The sequence below is a fragment of the Mirounga leonina genome, unplaced genomic scaffold (assembly GCF_011800145.1).
Source record: "Mirounga leonina isolate KUSES-001 unplaced genomic scaffold, KU_Mleo_1.0 Mir_170, whole genome shotgun sequence".
Classification (NCBI taxonomy): Eukaryota; Metazoa; Chordata; class Mammalia; order Carnivora; family Phocidae; genus Mirounga; species Mirounga leonina.
The window spans coordinates 12541587-12566011 of NW_023270433.1; the positions used below are offsets into that span (position 1 = coordinate 12541587).

Consider the following 24425-nt stretch of genomic DNA (forward strand, 5'->3'; position numbering starts at 1 on the left):
AATAAATATTCCCTTCTCCTTAGCTAAGAAGGTCTATCGGAATCACCGGAGAGGGAGGGGCAGGGGCCTTGGTTTTCAAAATTCACTTGCCTGTGTTCCCCTCTGACAGATTCTGACTTCCAGGTGTGGGTTGGGGGAGGGGTGGTGGTTAGGGCCCCTTCAGTGATACCGATGTACACCTGAGCTTAAGAAAAGTAGCCTTGGGTTTTCAGAGATCTAGCTAAGCAGCAGCTTAATAGAGAAGAGCAGATGGAGGGGGAGAAATTGATGGACCACAGCTGATCCCTAACATAATAAAAAACCTGTTAAGGAAGAAAGAGGTCACTGATAATGCTGAAATGCGCCATGAGAACTCGTCCCATTATCAAGGTTCCTATAAAATGTTCTGCTGTCCATTTGGCCTAAGAAGTACACCCCGAGGAAGAGGCGCCGTGGACAGGAGAAGCCAGGGTCAAGGCCCAGGGTGGGGGTCAGGTTTGGATTTATCGTCACCTTAATGACCCTAATACCATACTCGATTCCTGAAAAGAAATTGTAGCTAGAGGGAGTAATCCTGAATTATGTTTATCCCACCCAGATTTTAGGCTTTGACATTCTTCTAATGAAAAACCTGAAGCCTATCCTACTTGAAGTAAATGCGAATCCCAGCATGAGAATCGAACATGAGCAAGAAGTAAGTACTTTGAATATCTCCTTGAATAAATTGCCCAACTGCTGCATGTGGTCACTCTCATGCTGCTCACTTGGCTAAACAAGATTCAGCGTTCTCAAATTGGCACAGCAAACTTCTGCCCAAGTCTAAATAATTTCAGTTTGGTTGAGCTCTGAGCAGAGTCTATAAATATAAGACCTATCCGACCCATGGTAACTTCCCAGCATGCCGTTCTTCCAATTTTTAAGGTCTGTGGATATAGGAACAGCTGAGCCTTTCCATCAGTTTTGACATGAACTAATTAGTTAGCCTCAGGAGATGAGCTAATTGAAATGCTATGAATATGATTTAGCCATGTCGACATACTTGAATCACTAAGATAAATAGTACATTTAACAGTGGTTATATTTTTCCTCCCCCCTTAAAAAAACACACCCACACATAAAAAAGACTGGAAGGAAATACACCAAATACTAATATTGGGTTTTTGGGGGACTATGTAGATTCTTTTAGTTTTCTTAGCCCCTTCTATATTTCCAAATTTTCTACAACGAGCATGTATGATTTTGATGATTAGATTAACAGAGTGCTCTTTATGTATGTATTTCCGCTTTATGTCTTTTGTCGATTTGTTAAAGGAAATTGCCATTGTACAAATAGCATGAAGGGAGCCTTTAAAAATTCTCTTCTATAGATTCATATAAGCAAAACCTAACTAACAGTACAGCCAATGAGCTGGTGCTGATAGAGTCGCTTGGTACCAAGTCACTCCCTCCACTGAAACACAGAATCCTACCCATTCAAGCTTTCTCCAGGGGTGTTTGAAAATGTCCCCAGCCTTGTCGATGAGGAAGTGAAGGTGGCCGTGATCAGAGACACGCTGCGCCTCATGGACCCACTCAAGAACAAAAGAGAGAACCAGTAAGTATTTTTTATATCATTCATTTCTATCAACTCTGCTCCCCATGTCCTAGCCATTCGGTTCTTAGGACTTCGTAACATTGTGAGATGAACATATTAAACCAGCTAATCCATCATATTTTCATTTATGGATATCAGCCTCTGAATATAGTGACTTAAAATCAGGAGATGGATATATATATGAATCCGACGTTTGGGATTCAGCTGATGAATTTTTAGCTGATTGTTACTTGAATCTAGGGAGTCTCTTCCACAAACCCACTCCGCCCCACCCCCCGAGATGGGATCTCCTCTCACCCACTATTGGTGACATAGTGCTTCTCTTGGAAATGCTCAAGCCTAGGGAGAGAGCAAAACAAAGCCAAGGAGAGGACCACAGGCCACTTGGATGTGATAAAGATCATTTCCTTTTTACCTTCTTCGTGATGCTTATACTCTTGCATTATAAGCTTTTTGTTTCAACGTTCACAGAGCCAATTTAAGGAAATTCCGGAAGTTCTATCATCTTTACAGCAGTATAATTCTCTCTGTCCCACCCACCCCGGGGCAGGTTACCCTGGCCGGGATGCTGGTGGGAGTGGGTGCCCCGCCCCTCCCTCCATGGAATCACCCCTGAAATGAGCGGCATCTCATTTGGGTATTTTGTTTGTTTTGTTTTTGTCAAATTCCTAGCTCTCACAAAGTATGGGTTAAGTAAATATCGTTATGCTTGTTTGAGGCAGAAAAATCAAAGACAGGCATTTCAAATAGCACTCTTTGTACCCCCGGCAGATCAGATTGACCTAAACGCTCGCAGACAAATAAAGCCCTTGTCAGCACGGTCCAAGACTGCAGGGAACACTGGCTTCCCCTTCCTGAGCAAGCGGTGTTCTGCAGGTCCTCCACCTCACGAACTGGGCTCACGCCAGAGATACTGTTAGAATATTCTGCGGTGGTGCTTCTCCCCTGGCTTGCGCACTAGAACCATCATAAACACCAGTGTGAGGGCCCCCACTTCTAGAGACACTGATTTTAATTAGCCTGAACTGGAGGCCTGGCCACATAAGTCTTCCAGGTTCCCTAGGGGATCCTACCGAGCAGCCGAGGTTGAGTGCCGCTGCCTGGCAGGAAATGTCACTCTGTAGGAGTGTTTGTCTTATTCTGAGTCCGGCTGGACGGTGGCTGCTCGCTTGAGCGCCCCTCCGGAGCGTTCTTCACCGCATGAGGCACAGAGTGCGCCTGCTGGCAAGACTTGGCTGAGAACGTTCACCTGCAGCCCATCGGGCCAGTCCTGCCAGGCGTGGCTCCCACCGATTAGAGCTGCAAAGTGGCGTCCCATCAGGTCCCCCGCATGCTCGGTGTGGCTCACACGCCACGGCAACTGGGAGCGCGACCACTCGTCCGGGCACGCGACGGCTTTCTTCCGCCAGCCCTAAGGGGAGGCAGCAGACGGAGGGCAGTTTGGTCAGGTTCATTGCAATAAAACTAATCTACTCTCCGAGGGTTACTGATCTCCCTGATAGAGATGAGGTCTCGAGAGACTGACTGTACGGCACTCTGGGGGGGGGCTTGGGGGGCTGTCCATGTCAGTGTGGCAAGCTAGTACAGATCTTTAAAGATGACCTTGACACATGAGCGCTCCAGTTGTGTTGGTGGGAACAAATTCGAAGGCCGTTGTGTGGCCACCAAAAATAGGAAGAGATAGAAGAGGATCACTGTATTTTCACGCTAAATGGTACCGAAACATGATTAGCTTTCTTTTTCTTGGTTTAGGTGTTTTGCTTTACCTACACCTGGCATTCTGGATCATCTCTGTGAGCTGTAGATCTAAAACTGAATAGCGAGGGGGCACAGGACCACAGGAAGAATGGGAAAGACATTTACAACTTACCAATCATAAGTAGCAGAAGCTGGTTTTAACTGAAGCATGGGCTTTTTTTTTTTTTTTATTGATAACCAGGAACAGTTAAACCTTCTAGAACCTGACCTCGATTCTAATATAAAACCCTTCTAGGTCCCCCTTTTCTTACCTACAAGGGTGCATATTAGTAGCCAAATGTCATTTACTGATAATTTTCCTAAATTTCACCTTAAAAAACTCCCAACAATGATTGTCTACGAAAGTACTTTGTAATCTGTAAAGTACATTTATATGTAAAGAATTATTATTACCATTTTGGTAACTTTATCATGCAGATAAAAAGGCTAAAATTATCCTCAACTCCTCTGTGTAGAAATGTTTCAGAATCACTTGAAAAAGCAATGTATTTAGGCCCACAGAAAATGCCGTGTTGTAGTGCTGAATCATATGTATCCAAAGCTGAGGCCATGTCATTCCAGCTGCAGAAAACAACATCACATAGACTTCTGGGTTGGGAGGTAGCTTTAGAAACCAGAGTGTTTTGTGTTTAAATAGGATCTGACCTAAAGCTTTAAAAACAAATGAAACCCTAGCCTTTCGCTACAACTCTTTAGCAAAAGAGAGTCTGAAGTGTCCCTCATTAATTCCTTCTTGAGTACAGATTGTCAGCAAGACCAGTGAGGTGAGTCTTCACTATCCCCATATAGATTGAAGAAAAATGGTAGATAGATGTCCTGACCTCTTCATGCCTCTGAACTTCCTCGGGAAGGTATGGAGGGGGATTGTGTCCATGTGTGTCCACACATTGTGTCCACACCTCAGGGGCTTATGGGCTGGGTTCAGTTTCCTGGTGGGACTGAAAGCAGTCCCCATGCCTTCCAGGGGAACAAGAAATTGTGACTGCTGGTACCTATCTTGGCAAACTGGAGCCTCGCTCGAAGATATCAGATTCAAATTCTGACCTCAGGGATGTTGTGGAGCTGTGTGAGCCTTGGTGTCCTTTTCTATGAAATGGCATTTAAATGAAACAGGAAACCTATCGATAAATAGTAGCCACTTAAATGCTTAGTTCACTACTCAACAATAAAATTCTCTACTAGAGTATGAGAAAACAAAATTAAAGCTTAGCTATCATATCTTTTCTCGTATACTTAAAGCAGAATTTTGAGTTGAAAACCAGTGACATCCTAAAACTGAAGCTGCTGGGTCACTGTGGACTAGAATTGACATTGGAGCTGGTTGCCAATGGAACATTCTGTTTCCAAGTAGCAAGATGTCACTGGCCCGGGCATATTTCTTTGTGGATTAGGAGAAAATAGCTTTGGCCCCTGAAGGAATAAAATAGCTGTCATACGAGAACTCTTTTGAACTCTGATACATTTTATAATATCTAGTGACTCTGATTTACATAGTAGGGTTTTTTTGGAGGCACTGAAGGGACATGGGAAAGGGGAGGCTAATGGGTTGGGACTCTGGAAACATCATATATCTGTACACACACATATATGGTGATAAAATTCACATAATATAAAATTAGCTATTTAAATTCCATGGCATTTAGTATATTCACAATGTTATGCAACCACCCTAGTTCCAAAATGTTTTGTCACCCCAGAAGGAAACCCTATACCCATGAAGCAGCCACTCCTCATTCCCACCTCCACCAACCTACTCTCTGACTCTGGATATACCTATTCTAAATACTTCGTATAAGTAGAATCCTACAATACACAGTATTTTTGTCTGGCTTCTTTCACTTAGCGTGTTTTTGAAGTCCACCCATGTTGTAACATGTATCGGTGCTTTATTCCTTTTTATGACCAAATAATATTCCATTATGTGGATATACCATGTTATATTATCCATCTGTCACTTGGTGGACCTTTGGGTGGAAGCAATGAACTGTTTTATATTTCGGCATTCTGTAGATTTCATCTGAGAGCAAAGAATCTTTCCTGCTACAAGAAATTTTTTAAAATTCCTGGTTTACTTCAACCCCCTCATTTTATTGAGATAGAAACCATCATGCCAGTCAGCTCCCTGGTTCCAGAATCTCCCTCTGAAGCGTCCTGCAGACGAGCAGCCTATGTCCTGGTGAGGCACTGAGTGCGGCATCAGCCTGGTCTGGGGGATGTTGTTAACCTCTCGTCACTGTCCTATGAGCTTGGCCAAGGCGCCCTGTTCTCTGATCTGGTCTCTAACATGGGAATCAAGGTATCTCCTTGGCTGGATTGTCATGGTCATCATATGAAGTGACACCGAGGAGAGAGCCTCATGACATCTGAAGACATTAGACAAATGCCAGTTCTTAGGCCCACCAAGTGGTCAGTCAGGCTTTGAAGTTCTGTTGGTGGTGACAGGTAAGTCACCAGCTTCTGAGGCAGTCTATCTGAGGAATGTACCTGATGGTTCTGCACATGTGAATCATACAAGACAAAAACCTAGGCGAAGAAGTCACAAAGCTAGTTAGAGGCAGCATGGGGACCGGATCCTGGTTTCCTGACTTTGACACAAATGTCCACTTCGCTTTGCCACGTTGCTCCATTGACCTCCAGCTTCGCCTTCCATTCAAAGCTAAGCTTGTAAGATAAGGAGAAAAAAACAATCAGGAAAATCAATGGAGAGTTTTCCTTTGCTCAAGGGATTTGGGCAGCCTAATCTTTTTTAAAACTCCTATCCAGAGCAGAAGTGAACAAATTGTATTCCCTGATTATTTAAAAAACAAAGTGCTTGTTCCATCAACTGATTCATTTTTGGAGGGTCGGTTTGCCCTGGGGAGCCATTTTACTGGTATTTTTCTCCTTTTCCGGAATGTAAGTATTTCTGGTAACCAGGTTCCTTTCTCAGGAAGCATAGCCCTTAGGACCCCTGAGAAGTGTAAGTGAAGCCAGAGACAGGCTTGGAGGAATCGGAGGGGACTTTTTCGATATCGTGCTGCCACGTAGTGCCCAGGAGCTGTGATATAGACGGCCTGGCCCATCTCTTATTCAGAAGCGCCTTTTGTATTTTGGAACACGGCTTATATAAGGCACAGAAGCGCCTTTCCCCACAGCAACATCTCACCGCCCTCTCCCAGTTTCGCTTACTTTCTATCACAGCAACAACCTGGTGGATTAAAAGGGGAGGACTCAGGCTGGTCCGAGCCGCTTTTGCCCAGATTCAGAGAGGTTTGTCCTCTGAAGGCTTCACTGGGAGCTCAGGCTTCACTTCTCACCTTGAGTCCAAGCATATCCCTCAGATCCTGCACCATGTTTAGAGCCAATAAATTAAATGAATCCCCAGATTAAGTTGATTCTACATAGAATCTGGGATAAAGGTGGAACATTCTAAGAGGAATGAGACCAAGGAATCTCCCAGTGGCTCAGTTTCACAGCTGGGGCTTTGTACCAAGACCAAGGAATGTAACTCTGTCCTGTCCTGGAGAAGAATATCAAAAACACATGAACCAGAGGTCCTCCAAGCCCAGACCCCTGCCACTTAAACTGGCAGTATATCCTACTGAAATCTCTTCAATGGGAGGGAAGAGAGACTCCTAAAATGTCTAGACTAAACATGTCTTCAAGAATGCGGGATGCCATCTTTCTTACCAGAGAGTGCTCTTCTGCAAACAGTCCTTCAGAACAATCATCTAACCGTCCTGACCAATGGCCCATCTTGCTTGTACAGCTGACATTTTGCTGAAATTCTGGGTTTCATTGATTCCTAAGGATTCCTTTGTGGTAAGACCCTACAGATCAGCACACACTGACCCCGAGCCCCTTTGAAGATTTCACGTAAATCAGGAGTCTGGGTCAGAAAGAGACGAATATTTGCATATTTATTGCATGTCATTGACACCATGCAAGGATTAGAGAACCAGCTATTGGCTTTTAGAGTATTTACTGACTTACTCTGTGCCAGGGAGAAGTCTTACAAAAGTGAATTAGCTTACAGGCCGATGGGAGAGGCAAGACCCACACATACAAATGAATCTGTAAGGTAGAAAGTACGAAGTGCCCTAAAGGAAAAGACAGATTGCCAAGGGAGAAAACTGTAAGGAAAGATTATTTACTGATAAGAAGAGTTAAAAAAAAAATCTGGCTAGGAGGAGGTGGCATTTGAACTAAGGTTTAAAGATGAGTAATATTTGAAACATACAAATGGAAGGATGTCCTTGGTGGAGGAAACAAAGTCACAGGGCTCTGTTGGGGGAACTTAAGGAGTTCAAATCAGCTGGAAAGGCAGGTGGATGAAGTGGATTCACAGAGAGGAGGTGTTGCTGGGGAAGCAGATGAAGACCCAGACGCCAGAGGGGGATGGCCTTGAATGGCAGGCTAAGAAAATCAAAGCTTGTTCTCAATCCGCGGTATCTGCGAGGCCATTAACTACATAAAATTTTGTGTATCTGTATATTTTTCCTGGAGAGAAGGCCAGGAATTTCATTATGTTTTCAAGCAGTTGAGGACCCCAACAGTCCTATTATCATCAGAGGCCACAGGGAGCTGGAGCAGTTTGTCCAAGGTTGGGGTGTTGCGGCTTTAAGATACATTAAGCCCTCTGTACCTCGAAACGTCCCACATTTTGGATGGCAGTCAGCAAACTAGAAAAATGTGTGTGCTGTTCAAGTAAGAAGAGTCAGGAAACGGCTAATGATAAGTGCATTATGTTACAGGCAAGAAATAAAACCAGACAACTCTCTTTCATTTGAAAGTGTTTAAACATTAAGTCAGAAGTAACCAGTAAAAGCCTCTTTTGCGTGAAGTTTGTTGAGCAGGAACCATTTCCGAGACTTATGGGGAAGGTGGAATTTCCTGAGCTGAGTAAGAGTGTCATTTCAGAGACCATTAGGCAGGAGCCGAGCCCCTCTGCCAGCAGGCAGGCCCGCTGTCCCTCTCACCCCAGCTGGGAGCAGATGGGACACTAGACAAGCATATGGCCAGTGAGGCACCATTATGGGGTGGTGCGGAATTCTGCGGGGGCCCTTCCAGAGTCATTCCAGGTAGTGGTGGGGGTAGCAAATGTATTTGGAGATTTCCTTAGGAGTTGCTTCAGTGAGCCTTAAATGTTCATGTGCTTTTAAATGAGGAGTTGTTAGCTTTTTGGAAGGAGGCAGTGTGGCCTGGGTTCAGGAGACTGAGGTTTTGGTACCGGTTCTTCTTGGCCTTGGATAAGTCACTGTACTTTCCTGCACCTGGTTTCCTCATCAGAAATAAAACCAAGAATGAAAGCAAGGGAATGCCAGGTCTGCTTAGCTCTTGCCTTGAAAGAGAATGGAGGTGAAACTATTTAGCACACGAAAGAGATGTGTGCCCACCGGGTATTATCATATCATTACCTGGGTGGGTTCAGGCCTTTACTGTAAACTCTGGGCCAGGACTCGTCTTTTTATCTTTAAGTACTGAATAGGAGTAGGTGTGTATGAGTGATGGGTTATCTCCTGTGAGGAAGCTCTGTGGCCAGCTAGGTGGTTACTTCATTTCCAGTAATGCTCAAAACCAGAATGAATAAAATGGGAGCCAATGCGTGGAAAACATCAACATACAGCAGGATCTACACATGGCACAAGAGAGAACAAGACCAGACAGAAATTTATTTGTGCGTGGCTGTGCGTCCCAGACTGCAAACCTATGGACAGTTCAGAAGAAGGCAGGGTGAGCCAAGGATTAGGGGGAATCCCATGAAATGGTTGATATAAGACCTTTTTTTCTGGACCTACAAGAACGGCAGTTTCCAATAATTCAGCTAATAGCTGGCCTGGAGTGGTCAAGGCACCCTTCTTGAGGGAGGTGGGGCTTATGTTCCCTTGGGTTGGATTTGGTGAGAAAAGAGAAAACAAGTTTTGGGGAGGAAGGATGGAGGTGGGCAGGTGGGGGGTGGGGGTTAGGCAGGGCTGGAGAGGTTCATGGCAGGCCAGGACCACCAGTCATGCTTCCAAAAGGGCCCTTAGATGGAGAGGACAGAGGCTTCTTCTCTGCTACTCACTTCCTATTAATTTTTTTTCTCATTATAAAGTTAGTATGTGCTTATTATAAGAAAAATTAGAAAATACTGGAAAGTGTATAGCATGAAAGAAAAATCTCCCTCAGATTCAAGTACCCAGAGTTAACCTTTATTAACTTTTTAGTTCATAAAAATAGTATGTTCTTCTATTTTGTTTTATAGGTGAGGCCATCCGATCTATATAATTTTTGTGTGCTGTTTTTATTTTTTTCCTTTGTACATGATAGCAATTTCACCTTCGTGCTTGGGGGGAAAAGCATCGTTTGCATCAGCGGCTGGATTAGAATCAGCCTCCGTATTGGGGAATGTTTAGTTTATTTCCAGCATCTTGTGCTTAAAGCTGTGTGTGCAATTTGGGATGTTGTCTTAGCATGGAGGGAGCCCCTGAGGAAGCAGGAGAGGAGACCCACTCATGTTTTGAACGCACAGGTAGGAGAGTGCTGTGGGTGAGAGTGGGCGCCCCGGAGTCAGATGCTCTGGGGTGAATCCAGGCACTGCCATTGACAGCTGAAAATGGGACAGAACATCCTCCCCTTTCTGTACTTTGGTTTCTTCATCTGTAACAAGGAGTTTGCAATAGGTTGTTTCTAAAGCTGCAAAGCAATGAGAACTTCTTAATTTGGAGGGAGAGAAAAATGCTGCTTATTCCTAAAAGACTGTTTGTCTCGGGAAATGTCTAATCTGAGTGTATTTAAATAAACCAAACAATTTGTGTAACCTGGGGACTTTCTTTTTTAAGGGAAAAACAGCGTGAAGGAAGAGGTGGGCAAAGTAAGTGGGAAGAGGTGGGCAAAGTAAGTGGGAAGGGAGCTCCAGCGGTGACAGGTTAATCTTTGGCTGCGAGGATGGATTTGATTTCCCTCTAATTATCTGCTAGGTTAAAAGAAATGAAAGATCAAAATTAAAGCCAGTTTTAGTCATCATTTGAAAGCCCTTGGATGTCACACTCAATGGTGGGCAATATTCTCCAGTTGCTTTCGGTCCTTTTTATTCAATTTCCATTGTTTGCTTCATTTTCAATAGCAAAAGAGCCCCTGGCAACCCTCCCCACAAAGGCTAATGTCAAGGGGTGGGAAGAGGTGGGACTTGAGCAACTTAGATCCCTGGGACCCACCCCCAAGCTCACCCCCCTCTGGGGGCGCTCACAGCCACAGTGAGGCTCAGCTGCTCAGTGAGTGCACTCCCAGTCGGGGGTGGGGGGGGATGGGGGGGTGGGGTGGATGTCTTCATTTGCTTGGAGAGGATCACTTTCTTCCTCCGGATGGTCCACGCCTCTGCAGCACCAGGGGCCAGCCCGGAGAAGCTGCAAACACATGCATGAGTGCATGCATGTGTGCATGAATGAGTGAGTGTCGAGGGATCTTTCCATGTGGTCCTGTGCTCGAGGCTGGGTCAGCCGTGCCCCTGAGCCTTTGCGCGGTGCAGGGTGCAGCAAGGTGAGCAGGATGGAGGCCATGAGAGGGGCCTGGGCAGAGAAAACAAGTCCCTACAAGGACCCCATGGGGCTCTCGGGGCACAGAAAGGAGTCCAGAACTCCAACGGCTTGGCTCATAAGAGCTCCAAGCTGGAAACAGTCTACTGTCCCCCAACAGAAATGCACCAATCATGGATATTCACTCACTGGAGTGCTCTATGTCAATGGAAATGTGTGAGCCACACCTCTGTGCATTGATATGGATGTTGAGCCAAAGAATATCTACAGTATGGTTCCAATGAAATAAAATTTAAAACAGGCAAAACTCAACTGTATTTTGTAGAGATGTAACCCTAAGTGGCAAAAACATGAAGAAAAGCAAGGACAGGATGTGAAAGCTGTGGAGAGTTACTTCTGGGGAGGGATGGGGAGACAGGGTGTGACCTGAGAGGGACACAGGTGGGCAATAGAGACCCCGGCCGCGCTCTAATTCTTCATCCAGGCGGTGGCCCAGTAAGTGCTGGAATTTCTCTGTAAGTGCACACATCTGTCTTACGCACTATCCCACATGTGTGCTAGAGCAGTTTTACAGGTGAAATAAGGAAGCCCAGCATGGCTGGATTATAGCACGTAAGCACGGAGGGAGTCAGGAGACAGGGCCAGATGCTGCCGGACCTACTGGGTCAGGCCCCACATTTTGTTTTTGTCCCCCCAGCAATGTTTTAAACAGCAGGGCGGCATGCTGAGATTCGGCCGCAGCAGGAAAACCAAACTGGAGCGAGGCGAGCGTGGGCGCGGGGCAGCTGAGAGTTTTGAGACGGTGGTTGTGTGCATTGGGTGTCAGTGGTGGGGATGGAGGGAAATGTTGCAGCCACTGGGTATTTAGGAGGATGAGGGGATAGGACTCAGGATGAGTCTGATAAGCCGTGAGGGTGAAGGAGGACTCAAGAAAGGGGATAGGTTGGTTAGCCCCTGCAGAGACCAGGCGACGTTCCACAGGCCTGGGGTTTGGGAGTCTACGCATCGGGGAGGTGGCAATGGCCAGCGATGGGAACGTTTACCTGTGTGCGTACATCTGCCAGCCCCCGGCTCCTGACAGGTGCATTTCTGCACACCAGGACCTCTCCAAGGCTCCGTAAGGGAGAGCGACTAGAATCTATCCTCAGAGGCCTGGTTAGGAAGTGGGATTGGACATCCCCGTGCTCAGAGGAAAGGGTGGAGGAGAAGAAAAGACCCCAGGGGCCGGCATGTCCATTTTTAGCTTGCATGGTTGTGGTGGTTGTGTGGGAGAGGGATAAACCCACAGACCCCAAAGGGCAGAACAAGGAAACAGGGAGGAGATATGCAGAGAGATTTATTTAAGCTCAAGGAAAAAAAAAACCCCAAACCAAAAAAAACAACCTTACTTGGCCTGAAATGATAAAGGTTGACCCAAAGGAGTAGTGAGTTCCATGTAGCTGGAAGTATTCAAGCCGAGGCTAACTGGCCAGAAGCAGGGAAGGAGCACCAGCTCTGGGATCAAACAGACGTAGGTTCAGTTCCAGGCTGTGATCTTGGGCAAGTTGCCTGACCTCTCTGAGTCCCGTGTCTTCCTCTGCACAATGCGACAACGGGTGGCTACAAGGATCACATAGGGACCAAAGCAGGTCTCCAGGTACACTCATTCCACAGCATCTCTTGAGTTCCTACTGTGTACATGAAACCTGTGGTCAGCCTGCATGCAGGCCTGCCCTTGACGTTAGTGGGGCCTGAGAGAGAGTACACATTGAGATCTGAGCCTCCTACCAGCCCCTCCTCCTCTTCCCACTCCTGACTCCGCCCACCATTGCAAGGGGTCAGGAGATTCCCCAGGTCTCACGCCTAAGCTCTGTCCGCACCAAGCCCCACCCCCAGCGGGTCAACTGGGCTATCCGTCAGGTCTTGGGGGAGCACACCAGAAGCACATTGGCCCTTGAAAGGATGGACTCGGCCATTTAGGAGGGGACAACAGCGTCCTGGGTACCAGAAGCTGTGGGGCACAGACCCCATGTAGGCACGTGTGCTTGGCCTGGAGGACTCCTTGCCCCACAAGGAGGGGGGCGGCCAGAGCTGTGCTGAAGCAGGACCCTCTCCAGCGGAGAGCCCAGGGCAGGGGCTGGTTGCCAGGTCGAAGTGCAGTATCTTCTGCAAGATTCTTAAGTGGGGGTGCTTAGTTATCTCGGGGATGCTTGGCCATGAGCTCTCCTGGGGTCTCAGTGGCAGGCTGAGAGGAAGGAGCAAAACCAGGAAACTGGGGGAGATGGCGAGCGGCTGGGGAGGGGCGGGACGGGGCCAGCAGCCCAAATTATAATCTGGGTCAGGGTTCTCAATTCCATGGTAGTGGAGGGAGTCTACGGCAGAGTGCTGCGGAGTCCCTGTGCGGTGGCAGGAGGAGCCTTCTGATTTCAGGCTATCCAGCCAACCTGGGAAGGACAGAGAGCATAAGTGCCTCCCCTGGGCATGGGGTGGGGGCTGGGGGTGGGAAGAGAGGGGCAGTGACCAGGCCTCAGCCACATAGCCTGGAGTTTGAGATAGAACCACAGCCCTATTAGAATCCCAGCGTGGTAGCTGGGATGGCACAGCTGGGCATCGGACTCTGGGTCTGAGTCAGCAAGCCCCCCCACCCCAGGCCCCATTCTACTGGTGCTCTCTGCTGAGGCCAGTACGGGCTATAGGGCTGGATAGAGGCAGAGTCCTCAGAGGCAGGCCCTGAGAGCCCACAACTGAGTAGGGGCAGAGGGGCGAGGCTGCACGGTCTGTAGATGGGTGGTTCCCAAACTTTAGCAGCCTGTTAGGAGCCCCCATCCCGGGGGAGGGGAGGGTTGTTTGAGGCCAGATGGCCGAGTCCCACCCCCAGCGTTCTGATTGTTCTGCATTTCTTACAGGGTCCTAGGTCATATAGATGCTGCTGGTCCAGGCACAACCCAACTCTTTGAGAACCACTTGCCTGCCAACCCTGGGCCTGTGTCCACCCCAGACCCTCCGCCCCTGTTGGCGTCTGGCACTGTGCTCTCAGTTGGGTAGTCAGGAGGACTCATCCTTATGCAAAAGAGATGGACGAGGCCCCTGGGGAGGGAGGCCACTGGAAACACTTTGGCCAGTGATACAACCCTACTCATGGGTGTTGCATACGACCACAGGATTGAAAAGGCAAAGCAGAAACACTGCATAAATTCACGTTTTTATTTAATGTTTCCTTTCCCTGCCTTTCTGTGCAGCCTTCTTAAGATGAGTCAATATGGGGGCGCCTGGGTGGCTCAGATGGTTAAGCGTCTGCCTTCGGCTCAGGTCATGATCTCAGGGTCCTGGGATCGAGCCCCACATCGGGCTCACTGCTTGACGGGGAGCCTGCTTCTTCCTCTCCCTCTACTGTTCTCCCTGCTTGTGCTCTCTCGCTCTCTCTGTCAAATAAATAAATAAAATCTTAAAAAAAAAAAAAAAGATGAGTCAATATGAAATGATTGTAAAATCTAACTTTTAAGGCACAACCCACCCCCTTTGAAATGGTTCTTCCAACGAGGGGGAAATGTTGCCGATTTTTTCCTCTCTTCTTCCTCTTCCAGCTGGTTTGCAGGCCAAGTCCTAGATGTATTCTTCCTAGATGTATTTGAGCCTTCCCCTACCACAGAGCAAGTGGTGGGGAAAATTTTTTCTCTAGGCAACAGCAACATTTCTGTCTCATTTGTTTGGTTTTGCGCTGTAACATGACAGCTCGTGGGGCCACTGATTCGAACTTAGGTCCTTCTAGGAATGCATCGTTCACGATCAGTAAATACAACAGGTTGCAGATTTTAGCCATTTCATTATCGCAAATGGAAATGAATGCTTCCTGGCCTCGTGACTAGTTTAAAATGTATTTTTAAAAAATACAGTAGACAAGTTGTGTTTCACTCCCAAATTTCTTTGTAGTTCTGATCCACTTCCCATTTCAGCATTATCTGATTATCCTGAGCCATGAGCTCTATTTGTCTTTGGGGGAAATTTGGTGGCAGAGTAACTTTGTCCAAAACCGTGGAGGAGTCTAAGACATTTCTAGGGAACAGGTCATTTTAGCCCCATTTAGTTTGTCCTTGGATCTGTAAATGTCCTTCCTGGCACTGGAACTTGGAGCAATACTTTTTTATAAATGGAGATGTAGTGTTGTAGAGGCGACAAAGGGTTCTAGAATCCAGTGGGCTTGGGTTTGAATCTTGACTTTTCTTTCCTCTTGCCACTGTGAAACATGGGGTAGTTACTTAACTTCTCAAAGTCTCGGTTTCTTCATCTTTAAAGTGCAAGGAATAATAATAACTGCTTTTAACGGAATTATTGTGATTGTTAAATGAATAAAAATACATAAATCTGTAGCATAATGATGGAACATAAGTATAATAAGTGATAGTTATTTGACAATTACCCTTATTGCTGTCATTATACAAAATGCCTGTCACAGCACCGAGTGCAGAGTTCAATAAATGGTAATTATTATTACTATTATTATCATTATAATTCATACAGATGGACATATATCAGGAATGCAATTTTCCACCATGCAAATTATATGTGTTTTATTTTTTTAAGATATGTGAGCCAAGAGGAATTTACATAAGTAAATGAACATTTTAATGAAGTTTAGCAAGATTAAAGTAAATCAACGGTACTCATATAAATAGTTTAATTAAGGTAATCCCTGATGCAAAACATTTGTTCAATTTGTGTGTCATAATGAAAATGGGTACCATGGATTTTCCAGAACTTCTCTTTGCTGTGCGTGGGTATGGGGACCTTAATAAGAACAGTCTGGGGTGCCTGGGTGGCTCATTGGGTTAAGCATTGACTCTTGGTTTTGCCTCAGGTTGTGATCTCAGGGTCCTGAGATCAAGCCCTGCATTGGGCTCTGCGCTCAGTGTGGCATCTGCTTGAGATTCTCTCTCTCTCCCTCTGCCCTTACCCCACTTGTGCTCCCCCCCAAATAAATAAATAAAATCTCTTAAAGAAAGAAAGAAAGAAAGAAAGAAAGAAAGAAAGAAAGGAAAGAAAGGAAAGAAAGAAAAATGAAAGAACAGTCTTCTCATGGAAAGGCAGCTCTGTCTGTAAGGGAGATGATGTGGGTTAGGAGTCAGGATCCCGGGCCTCACCCTGAGCTGGACTTTGGGGCTCCCCACCCTTCTCTGGGCTGTAGCTTGTTCATCTCCAGAGTCTACTGCAGCCTGTAAATGCTGTGATTTTCTAAGTGCTCGTGATTTGTTGCCTTTAAAAAAGAGAGATATAAAAACTAAAAAGGAACATTTCATCCTTTAAAAACACTGAGACTCTGCAAATTTTGCCAGTTGCTTTTAAACCACCAGGTATTAGGTGCCAGATATTTGAGGGTGGCTTAATTGGAAGTGGTGTTTATCATCCAGAGTGTAAGCACTTGCACTAAATGTGTTTTTGACGGTCTCTTGCCACCCAGCTTCTTGCTTCCAAACAGGATGATTTGCTTCTCCGTTGCATTCAGAAGAAACACTTTAGTCCTGGTTACCAATGTTAATTAGTTTGGAGAAACGGGATTGTGTTGCTAAAAATAGTTCTGATACAGAAGGCCGGTTTTTTTTTTTGGTGCTTTGATAATCTGGCTGCTTCATCAGGGGGGACATTAGGAGGCTTTGCATGTTCTTCTCGATCCAAGTTCATTGCTAGCATCCTTGAAGTTGGCGAACCAGCGCTTAGGATCCCCGGAATGGTGCTCCTCCCTGTGCTTAGCAACTGGGAATGTGGACAAGGCCTCCCGTGGTTTGGATCTTAGCATTCATTCTACCAGTGGTTTGTTGGTGGGAAATCTCTCCTCCGGTCTTGGAAGCCTGTTGGATTGGCCTACGACAGCCTGATTGTGTGTATGCATGATGTCAGTGAGGTGAACAGCCCAACCTTGCTGTAAGAAAGGGAAGGCATGCTGGTGTGGGAGATCCGGGCCCTCATCTTGGCTCTGCCACAGAGCTGCTCTCTGCCACATACTGTATCCAGGCCTGTGCTGGGGCCTGCAGACAGGAAGCGGATTCTGTGCGGCTCCCTCGCCCAGCTCCAGCATGTGGACTTTCTTATCTCTTCACTGAGGGGCTTGGGCTTGATTGCTGAGAACCCTTTCTGTTCTAACACTCTGTTGGCTCAGTTATTGGTAATAATGGTAACTAGTCTCAGGCTTGTTGTTTACATGGACATTTTGGTACAACTTTGGGGGCAGGCAAATCTCTGGATGAGTTCCAAATTACCCCAAAATGTGTGCTTAGTTTCTGAGGTTGGTTGTACCCCACATCAAGTTTGTTGTTGGCTCTTTTCTGGGGGGCAGGCAGTCTCCATAAACTGGCTCTTGGCTCCTTTTTAGTAGTTGAGAAATGCTTTGGTTAATTTTCTATTCTGGGCTCTTAGTGGCATCCAAATTGCTTTATGTATTACCTCAGATTAAGATCTCAGAATTGGTAGGGGCATGGCTTCATCTTGATTTATGATGTAGTCATTTGAAGCTGTGTTTTCTCTTTTAGTTTTACATTTGAGTTATTTTGGGTGATATCACCCCATTCTCCCATTTTTCTCCTCCTTAAACTCTGTGTTCTACTCTGAATTCCAGGGATTGCATTCATATAGCGTAGTAATGTTTTGGGCAATTTGTCACATACGTGCTGACATTTAAGCTACCTCTTCTTTAGGAAAGCGCTCTGGCCCTTTCCAGGCTTTCTCTGTGAAAGGGGGATCGTAATGGTCAGAATCTTTGAAGAAGGCCCAATCCACAGCCCTCTTTTCTGCCTAAAATCTGAAGTGATCAGGAATAAGACAAAGGAATAAAGGGGCTGAGGGCCAAAATATCACTGTTATTATGGAAAAGGTGACATTGGAGAATGTGTCTTGTGTCCAGAGGTGATGAGCCTCCCATTGCTGAGTCCAGAGAGTCCTGAGAGCCGGTTTCCCACCCGCACCAGCAGGATGGCGGGAACCAGAGCGAGCCCTGGTGGCAGAACCTGTGCCCCCAAGAGGACAGGAGGAAGGGCTGACGGGCTTCCCCCCAGTTTCTCTCTCCACACTCACTAATCAAAAAAGGACCTTAATTTCCTCAGGGGTAGAGTGAGGTGGGGCAGAGAGAGTCCAAAGATGTTATGCTGAGGCCCTCCTGTCACATGGAAAGAAATATCTAAGGTAGAAAAACAGTGTCTCCCCTCCCCCCCCAAAACAATGATACTTACGTCACAGGAAGCAGAGTGGGCGTGGGGTAAAAGGACAAGCTCTGGAGTCTGACAGACCCGGTTCAAAACCCTAGTCTCCACTTAGAGGCTGTGTGATCAGAGATGAATTCCTTCACCTCTCTACACCTTACCTGCAAAGCAGGAGAAAGAGGCCATCACTGGGAAAGTCAAGTGAGATAATCTGTTAGGATGCGAGGCACAAAGTAAGTGCTCGATAAATAATAGAGAGTCAAAAGAGATAACGTGTAGAAATGTCCTTTGTAAATGATACACTTTTATAGAAATATAAAGAAGTATTATTATTTGTGGTGTGGTATTAATAAAGTATTGAATCCCCTTGCTATACAGTAGTGTTCGGGCCCCGGATGTAGGCCTCTTTACATAGGCTGGGGGGTACCTGGTGGCTTGTGATACATGTCTTCTCTATCCGCTCTTACAAAGAAGATCCATGACCCAGAAGGGAAGAAGAAATTAATTAACGAGAGACTTCCTTGCATCAGAATGACCATTCCTTTGATTCCAGCTATTTTTGTAGATTCTCCTGGAAACTGTCATGTAATTCGGTAGCAGCCACTAGAAGGTCTTCCCTCCCTTTAATTTATGCCGAAAAACCATTAGCAGGGCTTTGACCCAGGCTGAAATGCTGCCATCAGGCTCCGAGGGCCAGCTCCATTTGCCAGAGGCAGCCCTTGAAGGGCACTCAAGAAAAAAACCGTCTGTTTGCTCTAGTCCTTCCAGTCACCGCCACCAATGTCGCATTCACGGAGGGTTACCGTGGCCAGCTACTTTCTTGTCTAGTCTTTCGCACAACCCTGTGAGGCTGCATCATTCCCATGTTACCATCACAGCGTTTGCCCACCTACACGGGCAAGCCCGCTCATGTGAGAAGAGCTAGTAACATCTCAAAGCCCGGAAGGAGGCCCCATAAGGCCCCCTTGCAGCTGTCTTGTCATTGACATTTGGGGTTAACCAGCAGAGCGCCCCTTTTCTTGGCAACTATTATTGCTAATATCTAGCCACAGCTGCATTTTTTTTTAAAGATTTTATTTATTTATTTGAGACAGAGAGAATGAGAGAGAGAGAGCACATGAGAGGGGGGAGGGTCAGAGGGAGAAGCAGGCTCCCTGCCGAGCAGGGAGCCCGATGCGGGACTCGATCCAGGGACTCCAGGATCATGACCTGAGCTGAAGGCAGTCGCTTAACCAACTGAGCCACCCAGGCGCCCACACAGCTGCATTTTTTGTTTTGCTTTGGTTCTATTTGTTTGTTTTGTTTTTGTAATGACATTTGCTTTTCTCCCTTGACCCGCGAGCATTTGAGCATTGCCATGAGGAGTGAGGCTCCCTGGAGAAGGTCCTCATCACACACTCTGTGCTTAGGTCAGACTCTCTTGCCTCTGTCCTGGTGGAGAAACCATACCCCTTGGCACCAGGTTTTGAGGATATGAATGGTTGGAGTTCCGTTCAGTTCTAAAGAAATGTATAAGCCCCTACCCTTTTCCAGGCCCAGGGATGGAAATTAAATAACAGTACCTATCGTGCATGGTTGAGGTAATAAATGGGAAGTGTCTACTACAGCCCCCAGTACATGGTGAGCACTCGGTGAGAGCAACCATAGTGTGATTCTTGGTGGTGGCCTTGGGGAGCTCCCAGCAGGCTGGCAATGACACTGTAATAGACGATTCCAGTGCCATTGGGTGACTAGAGCGGTACAGACTGCCCAGAGGGGAAAACATAGGGATCAGGCTGGAGAAGGGCTGGCAGCTCTGCCAGATGGAAGAACTGAAGTCTCGGGCCATGTAAGCTGGGGCAGAGCAGGTTGGGGGTGACTGGTAACTATTCTCACATGAAGGGAGGTTCTCTTGGGAGGAGCACATTTATTCAGTACGGTTCCAGAGTGGAGAGCCGAGACTAACAGAATATCCCGCAAGGCAGATTTGGGGTAAATGTTAGCAAAAAGTTCCTAATAATCAGGGTTTTCTAAAGTGGAGCAGGGCTGCCTGGAGACCCTGCTCTCTGTCGCCAAAGGGCCCAGGCAGAGCCAGGGAAAGTGAGAGGCAGAGGAGGGAGAGGCCAGGGTTTGGTACCGGAGAGCGACACTTGAGCCAAACTTGTGCACTTGCCACAAGTTTGGCTCAAGTGATCCCAGGCAAGTCACTTGACTCATCAGACTCTGCTTTTCCTGCAAGGATCCACTGCCAAGTGCAAAAGCACTTTCTTCACTGGGGAACACCATGCAAAGTGTGACTTTTGCTTGTCGGCATCACTGTAATTACTGCAGAACATGTCTTTGTCATGTCTCAGTAGTAAATGCTTGTGGATTGGGTTAATTAATGAACCAATGATTTCCCCCCAAAACCTGGCCCTGAAGGTTGAATTTGGGTCTTATCCCCAGAGCCTAGTACATATAGTGACTCCAACTTAAAATGTACTGCGTGAAGGAGTGAGGGAGAGATGAAACCTGTTCATCACTGCTACCGAACGTGGTAGTCATTGAGCTAAGCACTTGCAGGCATCTCATTTCATCCTAAACATAATCTCATGAAATTGTGGCACAATCTCATGGGTGGGAGGCTGGCCCAGCTGGCCTGTGGGTCACTCTCTCCTTTCAGATTCCACATTTCTGGGGCAGCTATACTCTTGGTGAGAAATGTTTGGCCCTGTGACTGGGGGAGACACGTTCCCCGAGGGAGCCAGGCTCTCAGCTTGCATTGGGTTGCGTTCTGGTTCCTGAACGGCGTCGTGTCTGCACCAACCTCAGGCAGGCAGTGGAGACTCCGAAAGCAGTGCTTCACTCACCCCTGAAGTGGTCCTGCAATGCTACCCCTCCAGGAAGGGTCTAACCCATGCAGAGGATTGCCATAGCCCCCGCTTGGCAGCTGGAGTCTAGGGCTGTGGATTCTGTGATCCTGAGCGTCGCCTAACTCGGACTTTGGGCAAGTTGTTCTTCAAGGCTCAGTTTCTGTATCTGTAAACTGAGACAATACTGGGGCACCTGGGTAGCTCAGTCAGTTAAACGCCTGACTTCGGCTCAGGTCATGATCTCAGGGTCCTGGGATCGAGCCTGGCATCAGGCTCCCTGCTCAGTGGGGAGTCGGCTTCACTTCTCCTTATTCCTCTGCAGCTCCCCTTGCTTGTGCTCGCTCTCTCTCTCAAATAAATAAATAAAATCTTAAAAAGAAAAACTGAGACAATACCAATCTCTTACACTTATTGTGAGGATTGATGTCAAATGCTTGTTTAGTCCATCGCTTGGCAACGGAAGGGCTCAGAAAGTGGCATAGAATGGTCATCATCGACTGACTTTTAGAGTTTTCAAAACATGGTAGATATCATTGGGTGAATGATTGCTACTATAGATAATTACTATAACTTACCTAATTACACAAACATATATAATATAAAAGGCTAGTATCCAAAACCTATAAAGAACTTATCAAACTCAATACCCAAAGAACAAATAATCCAATCAGGAAATGGGCAGAAGACATGAACAGACATTTCCGCAAAGCAGACATCCAAATGGCCAACAGACACATGAAAAAGTGCTCAACATCGCTCGGCATCAGGGAAATCCAAATCAAAACCTCAATGAGATACCACCTCACACCAGTCAGAATGGCTAAAATTAACAAGTCAGGAAACGACAGATGTTGGCGGGGATGCAGAGAAAGGGGAACCCTCCTACACTGTTGGTGGGAATGCAAGCTGGTGCAGCCACTCTGAAAAACAGTATGGACATTCCTCAAAAAGTTGAAAATAGAGGTACCCTACGACCCAGCAATTGCACTACTGGGTATTTACCCCAAAGATACAAATGTAGGGATCCGAAGGGGTACGTGCATCCCAATGTTTATAGCAGCAATGTCCACAATAGCCAAACTATGGAAAGAGCCTAGGTGTCCATCAACAGATGAATGGATAAAGAAAATGTGGTATATATATATACAATGAAATATTATGCAACCATCAAAAAAAAAAAAAAGAAATCTTGCCATTTTCCACGACGTGGATGGAACTAGAGGGTATTATGCTAAGCGAAATAAGTCAATCAGAGAAAGACAAGTATCATATGATCTCACTGATATGAGGAATTTGAGAAACAAGACAGAGGGTCAAAGGGGAAAGGAGGGGAAAAATGAAATAAGAAGAAACCGGAGAGGGAGACAAACCACAAGAGACTTGTAATCTCAGGAAACAAACTGAGGGTTGCTGGAGTGGAGGGGGTGGGAGGGATGGGGTGGTTGGGTGATGGACATTGGGGAGGGTATGTGCTATGGTGAGTGCTATGAATTATGTAAGACTGATGAATCACAGACCTGTACCCCTGAAACAAATACATTATATGTTAATTTTAAAAATTAAAAAAAAAGAAATATACATAATACCATTTTCTCCATCCGTGTAATATTGGGGTACACGGATTTGGGGCAAATATTGGATAAATGAAGACCAAAGCTTCAATCAGTGACAATTTCCTTGCTGCCCCAAGTATCTCCGCTTCTCAGTACGGGGAGCTGTCCAGAATCGCGGCTCTGGTTTCCATTCTGCCGTGTTCCCGCTGAGCTCACGTAAGGACAGGACTGCAGCTATGGAAGCCTCCACTGTCTCCTCTGTCAAATGGGGGTAAGTGTAGCCACTTCGTAGGGCCGTCGGGAGGATTAAAGGAGATCCTGTATGTAGGGGCAGGGGATGGGCTTGACAGTGAGAGCTGTTCCATCGATGCCAGGTCTAGTACCAGAGATGAAAAGGACGAGCTCAGTGTCGACTTGTAAAAGGAGGCCCTCAGTAAACAGGACTTTCTTTTATTCCTTTTCAATTTACAATCTCCTTCAGTCCTCTGAAAGCACCTCGCCAGCATAACTAGGCTTTAGAGCATCGAGCCAGCTGACGGAGGAACCACGCTGTGAGGGAAAAATGCCCCCGGTCTTTGTTCAGTGGGGACCACTTGCAGCTGAGCTCAGCGCTGGCTCCGGAGATCATGGGGGCGAGCAGCTTCTGTGAGTCTCTCCTGTTATTCCTTAATAGGAGGCTCCGATGCAGCGTTCCAATATTGGAACTCCACACATCTAGCAGCTAAGGCAGGCGCAGGGCTGCTGGGCGACGTGTCTCAGAGAACAGTTTCTGTGATGCTCCCGGTGGCGGAGGCTGGGAGCAAGCACCTCGAGACACCTTGTTCAACACTTCGGTCTTCCTTTGTCACTGCCGCTGAGTGACTCCGAGTCAAGCTGCCTCCCGCAAACAGCGGCATGCAAAACGCATCGGTACCCCCTCGGCATCTTTTTTTTTTTTTTAAAGATTTTATTTATTTATTTGACAGAGAGAGAGAGAGACACAGCTAGAGAGGGAACACAAGCAGGGGGAGTGGGAGAGGGAGAAGCAGGCTTCCCGCGGAGCAGGGAGCCCGATGTGGGGCTCGATCCCAGGACCCCGGGATCATGACCTGAGGGAAAGGCAGACACTTAACGACTGAGCCACCCAGGCGCCCCCCCCCCCTCGGCATCTTAATGGAAATTGCAGACAGGTATCTTCCACCCACCGGGGGTTTATCTCTTCAAACTCAAAAACTCATCTTTAACTATTTGGGATTGAAATTGTTCTAAAATGCATTACGCACCTGCTTCCTGCCATCAAAGGAACATTAATTTGACATTTTTTTCCCCTCTTTTCTTGGGGCCCCGGAATTAAGAGGTGGGCCAATAAACTGGCTCCCCAAAAGCAAAACAAACAAGCAAACAACCCCCCGGCCAATCGTTAACATTTGCCTATTCCCGGTGGTGTAAATATTCCTACTACAAGTGATTTCATGCTCTCAGTGGTTTTTAACAACCAGCTGGGAAGACTTGTGAATATTTACGGGCAGCTTGAGCCCCCATTGCAGGAGGGAGTGGAGCGGGGTGGAGAGGACAGGGGCCCCCAGACCTGGCAGACCTGGCTTTAGTCCTCATTTTTCCCACTTGAGAGCTGGGCCATCCGGGACAGGATACTTAACCTGAGTTACTTTATATAAACTAAGATAACAAAGATACACCAACGGCGACGGTAAGGTAAGATAGGTCAGGGGTCCCAAAGTCAAGTGCTGTGGGGGCCAACTAGGTGACGTCATGATTGCAACAAGCTGGGTGGGCATTCTGACAAATATTGAAACAGGTTCTCAAGCTTGGCTGGCGAACTTTACCCGAGCCCGAGCCCGACCCCCATCTCAAACCAATTAAACCAGGATTTCTTGGGGAGCCAGTAAGTGCAATGTTTTTGTGATTTTCAGAAATCCCATAGGGGGATCAATTGCTACGGCAGGACTCGTTCATAGTGGCTAATTGTGGACTACTTTCTTTAAAGGACATAGACACTGGCCTTCAAAATAATTTTTCTCTCCAGTATTGTCCTAAATGGCAACAGTAAACTT

The 24425-nt window shown here is 46.8% G+C and overlaps 1 protein-coding gene across 1 annotated transcript in view; it reads left to right on the plus strand.

The window, feature by feature from the left end:
* Positions 1-24425, plus strand: part of TTLL11 (tubulin tyrosine ligase like 11) — a 229112-nt gene that overhangs the window by 102410 nt on the left and 102277 nt on the right. The window contains exons 5-6 of the mRNA XM_035015895.1: positions 578-673; positions 1458-1573. Coding sequence (XP_034871786.1) covers positions 578-673; positions 1458-1573 — 212 coding nt within the window. The remainder of the gene's footprint in view (positions 1-577; positions 674-1457; positions 1574-24425) is intronic.